The following is a 16,209-nucleotide window of genomic DNA, read 5'->3' as shown; positions in this document are numbered from 1 at the left end:
TCCAGCGCCTCCTCGATGAGTGGCGGCAAACGCAGTCCGTCCATGGCCCCCCCCCCCTTTACAGCTGCGGCGGAGAGAGGGAGAGAGAGAGGGAGAGATGACGGAGGAGGGGCCGAGTGGGCGAGAGGGTCAGAGGAGCCACACGCCCACCTCAGCTGGAGGGGGGAGACGAGCACACGGGAGGCTGAAGCGAGCGAGCGAGGCTGCAGAGAGCACACAGAAACTGTGTACCTCAGGAGAGTTGGAAGGTTCCAGGGAGTTGAAGCCCTGTGTTTTGGAGCGTGGGAGAGATGGGTGCCGAGAGGGGGGGGGGGGGGGGGTGGGGGTAGAATCAAGGGGAAATATGTAGCTGTTTTCCAGACGGCTATCGTTGTCCCTCCATGTGATCTGTCGCTGCGCAGACCCTTTCCCTCCCTCTCTCTTTCTTTATCTTCCTCTGTCTCCCTCTTCTCTCTGGAACAGTTTTTGCACTCCTCGTACTCTCAGCTTCTCTGCTCCCCTGCTCACTTCCTCCCTCACACACACATGCACACACACACACACACACGGCTCCTTTACCAAATGTATTTACCTATAATGAGGTCCAGACGGGTGGTTGCAAAGAGGGCTGAAAGCTAGCACTGCAGAAGGCTGATCACTTCCCCTCTATTGTGCGTTTCCTCCCCTGAGCTGACTCTCTCTCTCTCTCTCTCTCTCTCTCTCTCTCTCTCTCTCTCTGTCTCTCTCTCTCTTTCTCTAGTGTTTACTGCTAATGAACGGTGGCTCTTCTCTTGCTAAAAACAGCATCTGAAATACCCACCCTCACCCCTCGCCCCCACTTCTCTGCTTCCCTTTCTCTCCTTCCTTTCACTCCCTCTTTACCTCCCTTCCTCCCTCCCCCCAGTCTCTATGACATCTGGCAGCTTATCTGCGCTACAAGCCAGAAATGCATGGTGATGGGAGACAGAGAGAACCTTTCGGATTAGATTGGAGAGGAGAGGTGTGGAGAGGAGAGGTGAGGTGAGGAGAGGAGAAGACAGGAGAGGAGAGGTGAGGAGAGGTCTGAGGGGGATAACCCCTTGCTGGCCCCTTGGAGGATGTTCATATCACAGCACGGTCACCAAGCAGGAAGAAGAGGAAAAACAAAGTCGCTCATGCTCGTAACATAAATCATGGAACTTGTTGTTATCTGAAAGGGTTTCTGTTTTGTGCATGTGTGTCAAAGCTTTAGCTAAAGAAACAAGGAGAATAGAATGACAGAGAGACAGATAACTGTCCACAACTGTGGTTATCTCTTGATAACCAGTTGCATCCCTCACAAATGGCTATCTGCTTCCTTTAGCTCTGTTACTTAAAAAGTTACAAATTGGCAAACACCAAGATGTACAGCCTGCACCCCCCCCCCCCCCCCCCAACATTGCACCTCCGCCAACACACATACAAACACACAAGCACCCAAACAGACAAAGCATATAAACAGAGACTCAAAGATGATACTGTAGGAACAGACTGTTGCAGGGCGAGTTTTGTGATGAGTAGGTGACTGAGTCTGGCGTAGCATGAAACACACACACATACACACACACACACACATACAAAAACACACAAGGATTATGAGCAGCATGGACATGGGAAGAATGTTGACTTCACGCTGGGGGAGTGTCTGTGAGACAGCCTGTTTGTTCTGGAAGGGAAGACTAATCCCACTGAGTATGAGGTCATCAGAAGGGGACCTCTCCCACTCACACTGTTGCCTTTGTTTGCTTCATATCCACAACTTCATGTGTCTCCTACATATGGCCATCAGCTCTTACTGCTGAGATGGAATTCATGGGTCACTACCACACACAAAAAGCCTACAGTCTTTCTACCAGTGAGGAATTCATATGGCACATAACCACTGCTGTACAATGGAGTCAGTCACTGTTGTTGTTTAGGAGAGAACATTATATACCTGTGAGAATCTCCCTTAGTTTGTGGAGTATGTCTCGAGAAATCACTTTGTAGTGTGTTATAGAAACTTTTTTTATTTTCCCTGCTTCAACTGACACAATGCAGTATGGTTTGTTACCATTCAAAACAATGATAGCAGCAGTTGACATGCGGGGTCATTAAATACTATATCATTCATATCCAGCCATCCAGTCCAGGCAAACAACAGGGCTTGTTTCACTCCACAATCCTACTTCCAAACTGAGCAGTGTATAACAAGCCTTTCTGTGGCACTGGATGGTTGCTTAGCAACTGAAGGAAGGTGCATTTGAATAAGGGCATTGTATGAAGCTATCATGCTTCCATAAAGAATTCACTGATAGATCCCTTTATTCGTTTTATGTAATTGGTTGATCTGTTGGGGGGGGGGCCTTCATTTCAGAAAGTATGTCGACAATGGGCTTGTGAGGATTCTTTTGAACTTGATTATGAACTGGGCTGAAGTTGAGGTTGTATGTTATGTTGCAATTCTATGGAAGGTCAGGGTGTGATTGAAATGCTTGTTGCCATGACACCACCAACAGGAAATGGGAAGGGTCCGATACTGCCGAAGGATTTAAACATCCCTGCCAAAGTTGTAGGAAAGGTCATGCATTTCCCATGTAAAGTACACAAATGAACTCTTTCTCTCTGTGTTTGATACACATGCAGACACAAATACAAATTCTTGAATACGCACACAAAAAAACACACACACACACACACTTAAAACACAGACATTCCATGAACTTCATGAACATAAACACATAGCGTTCAACCACCAGTTCTCACACACACCACACAGTCGTGTCCAGTTCCTTGCACCGGGTGACAGCAGTCTCTCCCTCTCCCTCCTCTCACTTGTGAAGAGCTGGCTTGTATCAGTCCCCTCCTTCTAGTCCTGTCCTAGCGGTCACCATGCCAACGGGCAAAGGCTCAGCAGCAGGCCCTCAAACACAGAGGATGGATGAGGTCCTGGGATAATTACTGAATCATTAACTAAACCAGTGAATAGACCAGCAGTTGAAGGAGGCTATGGAGAACAGTGAATGGAAAACGCACAGGGTGAGGTTTACATACAAACAGCTCACTTGAAGCACAATACTTTTGGTATGAAGATAGATTGATAGAAAATGAGAATACTTATCATCCATCTACACCCACTGCTGTAGCTCTTAAGCCCTGTTTCTCCCAGTGTGTGTGTGTGGGTGTGTGTGTGTGCTCTAGAGGTTTTTAGTCATACTCTCTGCGTCATAAACATCTAAGGTGCTTGTGTTCTTCAACCCAGAAGCCTTTAAAGCACCACAAATCCATGAAGAAAAACCAGACCCCCCCCCACACACACTCTGCCTGTGTCCGCTAAAATACTGCTCCTCTCTTAGGAAAAAAAACATTACGTGGGTGCCAGTGATCTACATTCAAGATACCTATCTGTCGTACGCATTTAAAATCTTTCTGGTTGCTGCTAGTCTTCCTCCGTCTGTCAGTAAGTCCCCATGGCTGGCATGCAGACGTAGCCTGTCACACAGGCTAGCCAGATTCACTGGCTCATTCAGACTCACCCCCGCCATGGGACCCAGGTTGATGTTGCTGGAGCAACATGTGATGTACTTCCACCCTTTGTATGAGCATCTCTCATGTTGTAGAAACACAAGACCTCTGTGTTTAAACTACACAAGCAGATCTCAAGCAGTCATATCTGTCTATGTTTGCCTTGTTTCACGCAGGAAGTAAAACATGGATGGAAATGTTAGTCAGCCTTTGTAGCCTTTGTAGATGTCTTGGGAGGGCAAAAAAGTTCAGAAAACTGTTGTTATACTGGTTGTTGACCAGTAGAGGTCACTGTTGTATCATTAAGGTTAGGTTGTGGATAGTGACAAGTGACACTATTTGGTTTCACTAGGTCTGACATAATCTGATAGTAGTTGTCATTTTAGTAAGTATGAAACAGAAAGATGCAGAAGTTTCTTTCACTAAAGGAGTAAAACAAAACAGGGCAAACTTATGACACTCTGGATCAAACAACACCGTTTCAATTCTACTGTTTGACACTTGTACCACCTAGTGGTAAACTGGTGAGGGAGTTGGACAGTAAAAGACCAACAGTGTTTATAGCCTCAAGGGGAGAATTAAGATACAATTAAATGTTTCAGTCAAAGGAGAGAGAGAGGGGGGGGGGCTTGATTTAAAATAGTATTTAATGTTCACAGAATTGTAACAGAAAGGCACATGATGTATGATTAAACACAAGAAGGTCACATTATGTGCATTGTGAGGAGATTCTTTTTTAAATGGTCCCATAATGCATTGCAGGGATGTCTCTGTCAGATGTGTCAATACAGGAACTAGCATGGCTTCATTCAGGAACCATGATGAACCCTCCTGTGACACAGGCCATACAAATCACATTGTGAAAGGTCAAGACAAAATCATGTTAGACAAGGAACATATTCACACGTTAAGTCTTCACACAAGACCGGTCATTCCGCTTATCAGACTTGCGCACCAACACGCATACCAGTCCAGCTAGTGGACGTAACCCTAAGCCTCTCCTTCAGCAGTGTCCTTCTGGATTCTACAGTATCCGTCCTTTACCAAGTCTTTAAGGCTGCTCACGTTTCTTAAGTGAGAGAAAGTATCAGTTTCTCCGTGGAGTGTAAAAGAACATAATGCCTCAAGTCACAGTGTAAACAGTTGTCTTCCTTCGCCCCATCATATACAGTACATTATCACAGAAGCTCAATTAAAAGTAGCGAAACCCTAACAATATCAGTATGTTTAAGGACATGTTTGTCTCTAGTTATATTCCTGTGTGTGTGGTGTCAAAGCAGGGGGGAGGGTATGGTGTGAGTGTTATGGAGCTAACATAGCAATAATACGGAGTGATTGAGTTCTGGTTGGAGATAGCCCAGCTCTTGCTTCTGCCCCCGCAGTGGTCTTAGTGGATATGGATTTCTGGACGTCTTCAGAAATTACACAAGGCTTGGCTATAGCCCTGTCACTCCTCAATGGAAGGTTATAAAACAAATATAATAAAAGTACAATAAAAACAAGTGGTCTAAAAGAAATTGGATATATTGCACTAAAAATGGTATCCAATACAATATTTAAGACACAAAACTAAAATGTGACTCACAATACCCTGGAGGACAATAAAATGGAATGAGGATTAGCTTTAAAATGACAACAATGGGACAAATAAACAAAATGGCCACCTTCTTACTGCGGTCTGGTCTCTGTGTCTGGTGTGTAGTGGAGGGTATTCAGCACGCTATCCCAGTGCAGCTGTGCCAAGCAGAGCACCAAGCAGATGGTGTGAAGTACTGTAAACCCCTGTGACTGTGAGAAGACTGGGCCTTCTGAAGATTGTACAACCAATCGTGTCAAAGGCTAATGAAAGTGACCTGTTTGGATAGCGTATCAACCGAGTTTTGACCGCGCAAACACCCCCTTCCCCCCTTTCCGTCAGGGCGGCACCAGAACCCTCTCCACCACGCACTGCAGGTGCTCCCAGTTCCTCCAGAAAAGCCCCAGCAGACATATGCCGAGGAAGGTGGCCATGACGTGGCGCCGGCTGCGCATAAGGGGGGCGGCAAACTTGGCGGCGGTGGAGACGCACACCAGGATGACGGTGACGATGGCCAGCATGATGTTGATGCTCTTGCCCAGCAGGACGCGGGCGTCCCGGCTCTCCAGCTGCACCGTCTGCTGCTGCTGCTGCTGGAGCTCCAGCTTGGAGACCCGCGTCTGACACGACTCCAGGGCCTCCTGCCAGGGGGGAGAGGGGGAGACGAGGAGAGGGGACGAGGGGGCCAGCGGACGAGGGGGCCAGGGGACGAGGGGAAGAGGGGACGAGGGGGCCAGGGGACGAGGGGGAGAGGAGGAGAGGAAGATAGGGGGAGAGGGGACGAGGGGGCCAGGGGACGAGGGGGAGAGGAAGATAGGGGGAGAGGGGACGAGGGGGAGAGGAGGAGAGGGGAAGAGGGGGCCAGGGGACGAGGGGGCCAGGGGACGAGGGGGAGAGGAAGATAGGGGGAGAGGATGAGAGGGGAAGAGGGGACGAGGGGGACAGGGGACGAGGGGGAAAGGAGGAGAGGGGGAGAGGAAGATAGGGGGAGAGGGGACGAGGGGGACAGGGGACGAGGGGGAAAGGAGGAGAGGAGGAGAGGAAGATAGGGGGAGAGGGGACGAGGGGGACAGGGGACGAGGGGGAAAGGAGGAGAGGAGGAGAGGAAGATAGGGGGACAGGGGACGAGGGGGAAAGGAGGAGAGGGGGAGAGGAAGATAGGGGGAGAGGGGACGAGGGGGACAGGGGACGAGGGGGAAAGGAGGAGAGGAAGATAGGGGGAGAGGGGACAAGGGGGAGAGAAAGAGAGAATTGGAAAGAGAAACAGGAAAAGGGATGAAAAGGTGAAGAGGGAGAGACAAAAAGAATGTTTGAGAAACAAGAGGAGGAAAAGAGAGATCGGCCAACAGCAAGCCCACTTAAACTGCTGCTGCATGCAAAGAGAAAATGGGAATGCCAATAATCAAGATGTTTTATGAGTATTTCTCTGGTGGCGTACCTGTATGTCCCTGGCCCTCTCATAGGCCTGGTAGGCCACCCTCTCCTCAATGCTGGCCAGCTCCTGCTTCAGGTTGGCTGTCTCATGCTGGTGAAGCTCTGTGAGGTCATTCAGCTGGTCCTCCAAACGCTCGTACCTAACAAAAATTAGAAAAAGGTGGACCAACATGACCTCCTCAGATTGTTTTTAAACTGTTAATTGAATGTTTTTATCGGTTGCAGAATGACAACTGTGATGATGGAGTCTGTGAGCTGACCTGTATTTTTCCTCCTGCACTGACTGGGTGATCAGACCGAAGTCTCTCTTAAACTGAGACTTTAGCTCCTCCATGTCTTCCTCCAGCTGGTTTTGGGCCTCTCGGATCTCCCTCAACTCCTCAAGGCTGAGGGCCAGTCTTCCCTGGGCATTTGCCCCAGCCTCCTGCCCTTGCCCCTGGGCTTGGCCCTGGCCAGCCTCCCCTGCACTTCCTCCAACGCCCAGACCTGCCGAGTTCCCATTGCTGTCGGCCGATATGGAGGCGCTGCCGGAGGAACACTCGTCGTCGCTCGGGTATTTGGGCTGCTTCGCCACCATGTTGGCACTCCCGCATAAGCCCCGCCCCCCGGCGCCGTCCGAGTGGAAAGGCGAGGGCGTGTCCAGCGTGGTTTTCAGGTGAGCGATGTTATCGGCGCTGCCAAACTTGTTCCTGATGAGGTTGGCGAACTCGCGGGGCTTACTGAAGAAGAACGGCGGCGAGAGGGACACGCCGGGGCCGATGGTCTTGATCTTGTCCAGGGCGGGGTGCCGGCCGCTCCCGCTCCTCAGCAGGTCCTTGGAGGGCTCCGACTCCCGCGGAAGGCTGTTGTGCTTGGAGGAGGACGGCGAGGAGGACGAGCCGTGGCTCTCGCTGTCCTTCATCTTGCGGTGGTACTGCTCCAGCTTCTTCTGCATCTGGGCGATGCTCTGTGCCGCCTTCTGATTCTTCTTCTCGAACACCTGCTTGATGCGCCCCACCTGCTGCTTGTCGGCGCTGTTGACCAGCTTCAGGTACTCGGCCACGTTGTCGTCGCGGGCCGTCTGCTCGATCTTCAGCTGCTCCGTCACCTTGAGGATCTTCTGCTGCAGGCTGTCCAGGCCTGAGCGGCTGCGCTCCAGGCTCCCGTGGCCCGGGAAGGGCCCGTCATTCAGGTCCAGGTCCAGGTTGTTCTCCGAGCTGCCCCGTCTCAACGGGGGCGGGGCGCCCGAGACGCCGCCCTCGCCGCTCCGCTCCGCCTGCTGGGGGGGAGGGGAACACCATAAAACCGAACCTCAGAACTAGAACCACAGAGAGGCCTGAAAAGAGTTGGATCATAATTCGGATCGAATACTATGGTGTGAACTGTAGAGTGGTTCTCTGAAACAAATATTTGTAAGGCTAGGCGCGCTCTACTTCCAAAATAAAGGCGATTTAGGGTGCGAGTGAAAAAGTAGAACTATGAACTTGCAGTAGAAAAAACGGCACTCTCAAGCTTGTCTCATTGCTTATTTTGACCAGTTTATTCACAGACGCGTTTCGGCCTAAGCCATCGTCATCGTCTCTGAAACAAATACACATATGGAAATGAGAGCCACAGATTAGATTTAGCAAACTGCTCACACAACGAAACATACAGACACAATCTGGCACTGAAGAGCTAATCCTTATTATCAGATCTGATGCCCTCCCATTTGTGGACACTTGCATGCCCCAGCAGTATCAAGCGTTTGTATGCACAGCGTGTCTTGCCTGCAGCAATTACCCAGAGCGTGACCATCTGGGTGTGTATGCGTGTGTGTAATGCTCTTATTCAACACATCTGTTCAAATTTAGGCCACGGATCTTACTTGGTGTACACTGTAGCCTACAGATGACAGGGTGACTAAACATGTGTGACGGCCATCAAAGGAGTCTGAGGGATGTGGAGCATCCACATCTAGGTACTGTAAAATACTGTTAGAACCCAACACACAGGAAATCCCTTGCCTTACATATCAGTCGAATATTTCATGGGCCATTTTATTCAAACTATACGTTGTAGCGATATGGACTAACAAGGTATTGTATGTAAACCAGGTGTGAGAACATGGAAGTGAAACCAAATATTATTATTTTTAAAGGGTACGATAATGGTCTCTGGCAGTGCATGCTGCTTTGTCAATTTGCAGCTCAGTGAGAGGGGGTCTATTGAGAAAGACCTTGGATATGTAGTGTTAATGTTTAGGAGTAAACACCATCTAAGGAGGGGCCATTTGAGAGGGGCCACACAACCTGAGAAAGAATCAAACATTCAAAAAGAGGTGGTTAAAGTACCTAAGTACTGTTGCCTAAGGTTCGTTGCCCAACATGAACCTGAATATCAGGTTTGCCAGGGAGATGGGGAGGCAGCTCGTGTTTGTACAAAGGAACAGCAAGAGCACAACAAGCTGCTTTCTGGGAGAACAGCATTAATAATCCTACCCAAAGTAGCACCTCTGATTCCAGGCACCATGTTAAAAGATCACGGTGACCCAGCCCGGACTTATACAGCACTCACACAATCCTTCTTAGCATTTCGACAGCGTTACGGAACGATCATGTGTTGCATGACAAGTTACATGAATATTACCACTGGGACTTCCTGACACATGACTATACACGAAACACGAAGGAAGTCCAGAAATAGGATGATTAAGCATATGGGACAGATATATACACAGACAGGCGGGTACACACACACACACAGAGACACACACATACAAATTCAGCAAAACACTTCCTTGTTCCTCTCTGTGTTAACTCATTAAGTCTCAGTTAACGGCATGCTGTTTAGTAACATTATGAAACAAGGATGCATAGTGAAAGTCAAGGGGAACCTCTCTCCGGAAACCGTCCACTCATCCAAGTGATCATTTCACAGATTCCCTCAGCAACAGATCAGATATGGAAGACTATCCTCTTTCTTTATGTTTCTTTCATCACAACAGTAATACTATGGCCTCCATCAGACACACAGTCACACTTGGTCAGCTTGTGCCACTTGTTTGATGTGTAATAAAGTGAGACAGAACGGGGTGGCTACATTTCTCACCATAAAATGGTGTCTGAATCCATGAGGTTTTCATGACATATAGAGTAAAAACTGTTTTACAGTATAGGACTATAGTACTGTATAGGCTACTTAATTGGCCATGCTGTGAAGTAAAAAAAAAAGAACACATTCTGTACAGTGTATACTGTTTAAAATACAGGATGAGAGACCACCCAGCTTCTCTATCTCCACTTCCTTGCCTGTTTCTATCTTCCTCCATCTCCCTACCTCGCTCCTCTCCCCCTCTCCGTCATCGAGTCGCCCTGAACACAGACCTCTTTCTCTGCAGAGAAAACACGCTTTGTCCCTGTAGTATCTGTACTGGAGAGGGCTCCAATGACCAGGCTCCTGCATATGTATTCACTGGCCTGACACACAAGCTCAGCCCCCATATCTCAGATGCAGTCTAGTTGTCCACCGGGGGGATGTATGCATGACGTTTAATCTTTTCTAATCCTAATGTAATCAAAAAATGGTCCAACCTGTAGGAAGAGGAGATGGAATGATGTCCTGTGATGAGGAAATGCCAGAGGTCAGTGTCTGCACACGTTACCAGCATATTAGAGTTCAGTCCCACACACACACACAAAGAGCTTCCTGTTTGAACCCTGAGCATGCCCACCAAGTCCGGCTGTGGGCTGTGCTACTGTAGTCTGACACCACTGCGGCTGACTCTAGTAGCAGACATCGTACTCCTATCTCATCATAGCCTTTCAGTTAAGGACTAAAATCATTGGAATAAACTTTAGCTAGATTGAAGTTGCCCTCCATCCCCAGTTGTGCTGGGGTTCTAAAGCTGATTCTGCTCTGTGTTTGAATCTGAAACGCACTGTACAGACATATATAGCCAACAATGAGATTTGAGAGAGCTGGGGTTACTGGTTTTTAGGCTTGCTGCTGTAGCCTGCAGCTGGGCCAAAGCTCTGCATGAGCAGTAGATGTTTGGCAGAGGGGGGGAACATAATCTGACCAACAACCCTGCCACACACATTCCAGTCAGAGTTGGAAAATAAGTACCAGATGTGTGCACTATCTCTGTATACTTATACTTATAATTTAGGATTAATAAGACTAATTCCCATGACTGACACTCAGGGTATAGAGGGTCCACAGGTGAAAGAGACAAGGAGAAAAACCACTAAATTGTCTCAAAGAACAACCCAACAATACAGTATGCAGATCTTCTCCATGGCGTGTGCATCGCCTTGTCTGGGGGTTCTCAGCACACGCTGATTCATCGTTTCGGGATTTGCACCGTCTCTCTGGATGACAGGGTTTTTAGTTAAAAATGATTTTCTGCACTAATGAAAAATGCTCCTCCCCAATCTGCTGTGGTAGAAGCTGCCCTACTTTTCACTTGAGCTCTCCTAAAAGGCAGAAAGGGCACACTCTGGGGAGAGAGAGGAGAAGGCACTGAAGAGGAGTGTGTGTGTGTGTGTGTGGGGGGGGGGACTCCTTGGAGACAAAGTGCTCCCTTCCCATGGTCTTGACAGGGGGTCAGTGAGGTCTTGCAGGGAAATCAAGTTAGGATTCAGCTAATTTGAGCAGACAGTGTAGGGGCAGTGGTGCTGCGCTTGGCACAGGGAGGAAGGATCCTCTGAGGACATGGCACTGCCTGCCTGTCAGTCTGCCAGCGAGCTGTCTGTCTGTCTGTCTGTCTGTCTGTCTGTCTGTCTGCCTACCTCCCTGCATGCCAGCAACTCTTGGTCTAACATTTATCTCCCCTCACACCTGCCGACACTGGATGCTCCAGTTACCAGGATTTGTGTTCGGCTAAATCGAGGCAATCTAAAATGGTATGTGAACTTAATGAGGTCCTGTGAGGTGGGGTTTGTAAGTGGAAAACGTGACAAGTGTGTCCAGTCAACATTCCCGGACACACTTGCATGCCTGCTGTAGTGTGAGTCACCTGATGATGCTCCACATTGTCAGGAAATATTGGGACGGACAGGGTGTGTGTGTGCAGAGGGCGTTGATGGCAGGAAGCTGCCTTGCAAATGTATCCACAAGATTTACACCATAGTGCAGCACAGACTACATCCTCGTTGATATGAATGCCTGGGCATATGGGGTCCTTCACATCGCAGCCCTCACCCCGCAGATATCTTCAGGATAGAGCAGTGCCCTAATCATCCACAGTCTGTCCTGCTCTCGAAGTTTCACTCTGAATAATAAAGCCTGAACTGACAGACCAGCAGAACGCTAGAAACACCCATCTGCACAACAGAAGAGTGAAGAGCAGGGTCTGAAATGGAGGGTCACCAAGCAAGCAAGCAATGACCAGCTCTGCATCACAATTCCACCGCCTGTTGTTGCTGGCCAGTGTCACTGGCCTTATTTGGAGATGATGTCCTGTTTATCCTGCACTGCAATCCCCCTTTTGGATCAATGATCTGGTTTTAATCCAATTTCACACAGTGACAAACTGTTTACTCCTGTGCCCGAGAAAGTGAGAGGACACTTTTTGGGTCTTTTCAGATCTGCGGGGCGAAGGAGACAATGGGCCCAAAACTGGCCTGAAAACAGCAACCTGAACTAGTGGTTGCTGTTGATGGATGTGTAATAAACATTGAGCTGTGTCAGCAAAGTGAACAATGTTTATGTTGATTATCAGAAGGAATAATGGGTAAAACCATAGCTGGGGAAACCCAATGGCCCCTCCCTCGCGGCATTGCAGTTGAACGCAGACATTACTTGTAAGCTAAACAGGAAGGTAGGGCCCTTATTGTTACAGGGAAGTCATGTTTGCTACTCTGCACAATAGCAGCTGACGGCCTTATCTGGTTAACCAATTGGAACACCAACATTAGGTCACGCGCGCAATGAAATGTCTGAAAGTTTGATTTTACCGAGAATGGGCAGGGCTGTAGAACATGCACACACACAAACACACATACATAGCCTACACAAAGATGGCAAAGACGCATTGGCTGACACACAAGAAGCCTTCACCATAGAGAAAAAGCCGAGAACAAAACCACCCTTCACAAGTGAAGAGGACCCAGAGAGAGGAAGGAGCCTGTGGTGCTTATTGCTATTCACCCCAGATAGCCTGTGCTGATGCTCATGGACACAGAAACTCTCCCGCGAGCCTGGCCAACTTCGGGTGCATGCAGGGGAACGAGGGGGAGACAGTAAGAGAGAGGGATAGAAAGAGGAGGAGCAAAAGAGAGCGAGAGAGAGAGAGAGAGAGAGAGAGAGAGAGAGAGAGAGAGAGAGAGAGAGAGAGAGAGAGAGAGAGAGAGAGAGAGAGAAAGAGAGAGATAACAGATCCCTGAATGTGGTCAAACATCTGTGACCCTTCATCTGCCCTGTCTTCCTCCTCTGCCTCGTTTGCATCCCACAGCTGCCAGTCTTGTCTTCATTGTAAAAACACCTTGAGAGATCAACGGACAGAGATCAAGCTGAATAAACAAGAAAAAATAAGTGCTTTATAGTTTTCTCCACAAGCCATTCAAAAGGGTTAATAGAATTCTGTTTGAAAAAATACCCCCCAAAATGTCCTAAATGAAATGAATCGCCAATTAAAACTCCACATCCTTGTCTGCCCCTATGGACAGTGTGAATTAAAAGGTATTCAATAGGCTTATCAGAAATTAAAGACCCTTTCAAAGCTCAAATAATGTCCTAATATATAATGACCTCAAATATGTAATGTACCAATACATTGGTACATTTTGGGGGGGTAGCCTGGTGGTGCTTTACAACATGACCAGCTTGCAAGGAAGTAGATCCCTGAAGAAACATGATCGAGTTCTTACCTCCTTCACACCATAGACTTCATATGCTTTACACTCATAAAAGCCACTCTCGCAAATGGATGCGAATGTGACAGAAAAGCTGACAAAAAAGCCAGGTTCAGGACAGGACACGCGTCACCTGAGAAAGGCATGCAAATCCATGCACAGACCTTGAGCATAATGAGGCTAAAGGAGTCTGCTGGCCAATAGGCTCTTGAAAGGAGAGTGTTGCATCACAATTGCTCCTTACCCCCTGCATCAACTTGTACAATAGGAATTTCAGGAAGATGCACATGTCATTTACCGGGGAAATTTCCATTGGTCAATTCATTGGAAATTAGATTGGTCACATTTCAAATGTGACCAATCTAATAACTGGTTGTGCCGCTTGTCTACTTGTTACTGATCTATGAAATGTCATGACAGCAAAGAACAGAAGGGATATGATTTGGTACTGAAAAACACATGCCTACACATTGGAATGTTGGAGTTAATTGTGAAATTTGGAGTTTAGTAGTCAAGGTAACTTCTCATGGGTGGTCTCTGGTATCTTACCCTGATGGGAATTAGTCTTTTAACTTATTCTCTAAATAGGCAACGGTTGACATAGCTAATTTGCTTTGACATGAGTAGGCCAGGATACACAAATCCGCAAAGGTGTTTGCCAGTGACACAACAGTGGAAGAACAATGGCCTTGTGATTGGAACTTAATACATTGATAGAGAAACAGAATAAACCCCAACGTTTTTTGGATGAGAGGGGTGATAAACTCAAGAAAGTGCTGTACAGTTTGCTTAAGTTCAGATATTCGTTTAGAACCCTGGGTGGAGCATTCCTCTGCCAGTGTTTCACTCTGTGATCCTTGAGACGTGAAGTTGAGTGTTGGGACATTTTTCTAAGACCCCAGCTTTTTTTAATTGGAAATATATTACAGTCGACATAAGGTGCACCTGCAAATGCAGATAAACACAGTTTTATTGTTGAATGTTCTTAGTAGCAATGTATTACTGTTACAGCATAGGTATAACAGCTGAATGCCGAAACAAAAGACAGTACTTTGGATTAATCCTTTTACAAAAGGTTACGGAAAACAACTACAGCGAAACTCGTCACCTGAGCCTTAAAACAGGTCTACCCTGGCAGCACAAGTTTAATAGTAAAATATACTTTGTAAACAAGAATGTAACAAACACAGCGAGACAAGATAGGCTTAATGACAACGCATGCTCAGTCATAAACAAGATAACGAATCAAAAGAAACTGGGTCAAACCGGCCCTTTTAATTGTGTGAACAATCAGCGTAGTCAGCCAGCTAGTAGCTACCGCAAACAGAGAAATCTCACAAATCCACCCATTCTCAAGCACTGCAACAAAGTAGCCAAATCGGGTAAAACGCTTAGACCACGTTGTTTTACATATAGGCAATTTTGATATGGGAGTCTTTCGATGAAAATTGGATGTCTGTGCTACACTGCACTCACTGTGGGTAAAATGAGAATTAATAGTTACCATTCTGTTCCGGCTGTTGAGGTATTTCTCTACTTCTGATAAACTTCGCACAGCTGGCTCGGCGCTGGGCATAATCACAATGTAGGACCCGCGGTACTTGTTAAAACTTGGGCATGTGTTTCGTCACATTTGTGTCGCATCTATGTCGGCCCCTCGCACATTGAGCCCCCTCTCCAAGCTGAACATAACAAAACACAATGTGGATCCAAACTCCGCCTATATTGCTCAGCCGAGTGGACTGAGGAGGTGGAGTTAAGTTTTTCCACATACCGAGAAGCTCTGCAGTGTTTCACAGAAAAAGAAATGTTATAACACCTTTAAAACAGTATCTAAATTAATTAATAACAATTCGAAGTTTATGCATTAGGCTAACATAATATGTCGATAGGCTAGTGCACACACACGCACATAGACTAAGCCAACAAATGAGTCTCGTGCCATGCCTCATGTGTCATCAACCAAACCCAAAAACGATTTTTCAACACAATGGGTTTAACTTACCAAGTCTTTTTTCATTAATTATGTAGGCTACTCGTCGGTGGCTAAGTAATGCACCCTATTTGGGATGCTGTTAGACTGAACATGTTAAAGGGTTAAACTTCATATGTTTACACACATGGCATTGTCTGCTAGTTTTGGTTTGGCAGGCTACTGAGAAACTCTGCAGTGTTTCACATTATGATGAATGTTATGACACTGTTAAAAGCAGTACACATCTAAATGAGCTAATGTATAGACTGGACGTTCATACTTTGATAGGTTTAACAGTCTGTGACTTGTCAGTAACGGGCACACAAGCACACGGCAAACAAACCATAATCAAATGCCAAACATAATATTTTTACACACACAGGAATTGTGATAACCTGCTAGTTTTGGTGTTACTGAGGATCTCTGTTTTGCATGCTACTTGCATGGACCTGTAAAGTAAAAACGCAAAAAAAAGTGGTTACAACAAGTGATTGAATAATATAGGGATGATGAGGACACCGAATACCCGAACAATAGAATCTAAAAACAGTACCCTGAAACTCATTCAGAAAGTCATACAGTTTTAATGAGCTTACCAATGACTTTAATTAGCCTTCACCAGGTGACTATACTGCAAAAGAGAGCTTACAGTTACGTGCTCCTCTGTGTAGCATCTTGATGAAATATTAATTGACTAATAAGACAAACTGTAAGTCTATGCTCTCATTGTAGCAGACAACCTTTTCCATCCATGAGATATTTGATTCTGCTAATCAAACCCTTATAAAGACACAAGAGACCAAACGGTACAGATTTCTGAAACAACCCCTGGTGAATGTGTAAATAATCAATATAATTTACTGTTATTAGGTTAATGTAAATATTAACCCAACTGGGTTTGTTGAAAT

At 46.9% G+C, this 16,209-nt stretch overlaps 1 protein-coding gene across 1 annotated transcript; it reads right to left on the bottom strand.

The window, feature by feature from the left end:
- Window positions 1-4,750: 4,750 nt before the first annotated feature.
- On the bottom strand, window positions 4,751-15,020 carry LOC124477185 (transmembrane and coiled-coil domain protein 3-like). The gene is made up of 4 exons (XM_047034827.1): window positions 14,831-15,020; window positions 6,772-7,769; window positions 6,516-6,651; window positions 4,751-5,718 (listed from the first exon to the last, which is right to left on the bottom strand). Exons 1-4 carry the CDS (start codon window positions 14,900-14,902, stop codon window positions 5,416-5,418), a joined length of 1,509 nt encoding a protein of 502 aa, XP_046890783.1. The 5' UTR covers window positions 14,903-15,020; the 3' UTR covers window positions 4,751-5,415.
- Between the last annotated feature and the right edge of the window lie 1,189 nt (window positions 15,021-16,209).

This window comes from Hypomesus transpacificus, chromosome 14 (genome assembly GCF_021917145.1).
Source record: "Hypomesus transpacificus isolate Combined female chromosome 14, fHypTra1, whole genome shotgun sequence".
In the NCBI taxonomy this organism is placed as follows: Eukaryota; Metazoa; Chordata; class Actinopteri; order Osmeriformes; family Osmeridae; genus Hypomesus; species Hypomesus transpacificus.
Note: the sequence above shows the minus strand (reverse complement) of the source record. Positions and strands in the feature narration are given on the sequence as shown.

Excerpts from the sequence above, each read along its gene's own strand:
- LOC124477185 (XM_047034827.1), bottom strand. The coding sequence starts at position 14,902 with ATGCCCAGCGCCGAGCCAGCTGTGCGAAGTTTATCAGAAGTAGAGAAA. Across the intron at positions 6,652-6,771 it reads GTGCAGGAGGAAAAATACAG|GTACGAGCGTTTGGAGGACC; the intron begins GTCAGCTCACAG and ends AATTTTTGTTAG. Across the intron at positions 5,719-6,515 it reads AGAGGGCCAGGGACATACAG|GAGGCCCTGGAGTCGTGTCA; the intron begins GTACGCCACCAG and ends CCCCCCTGGCAG.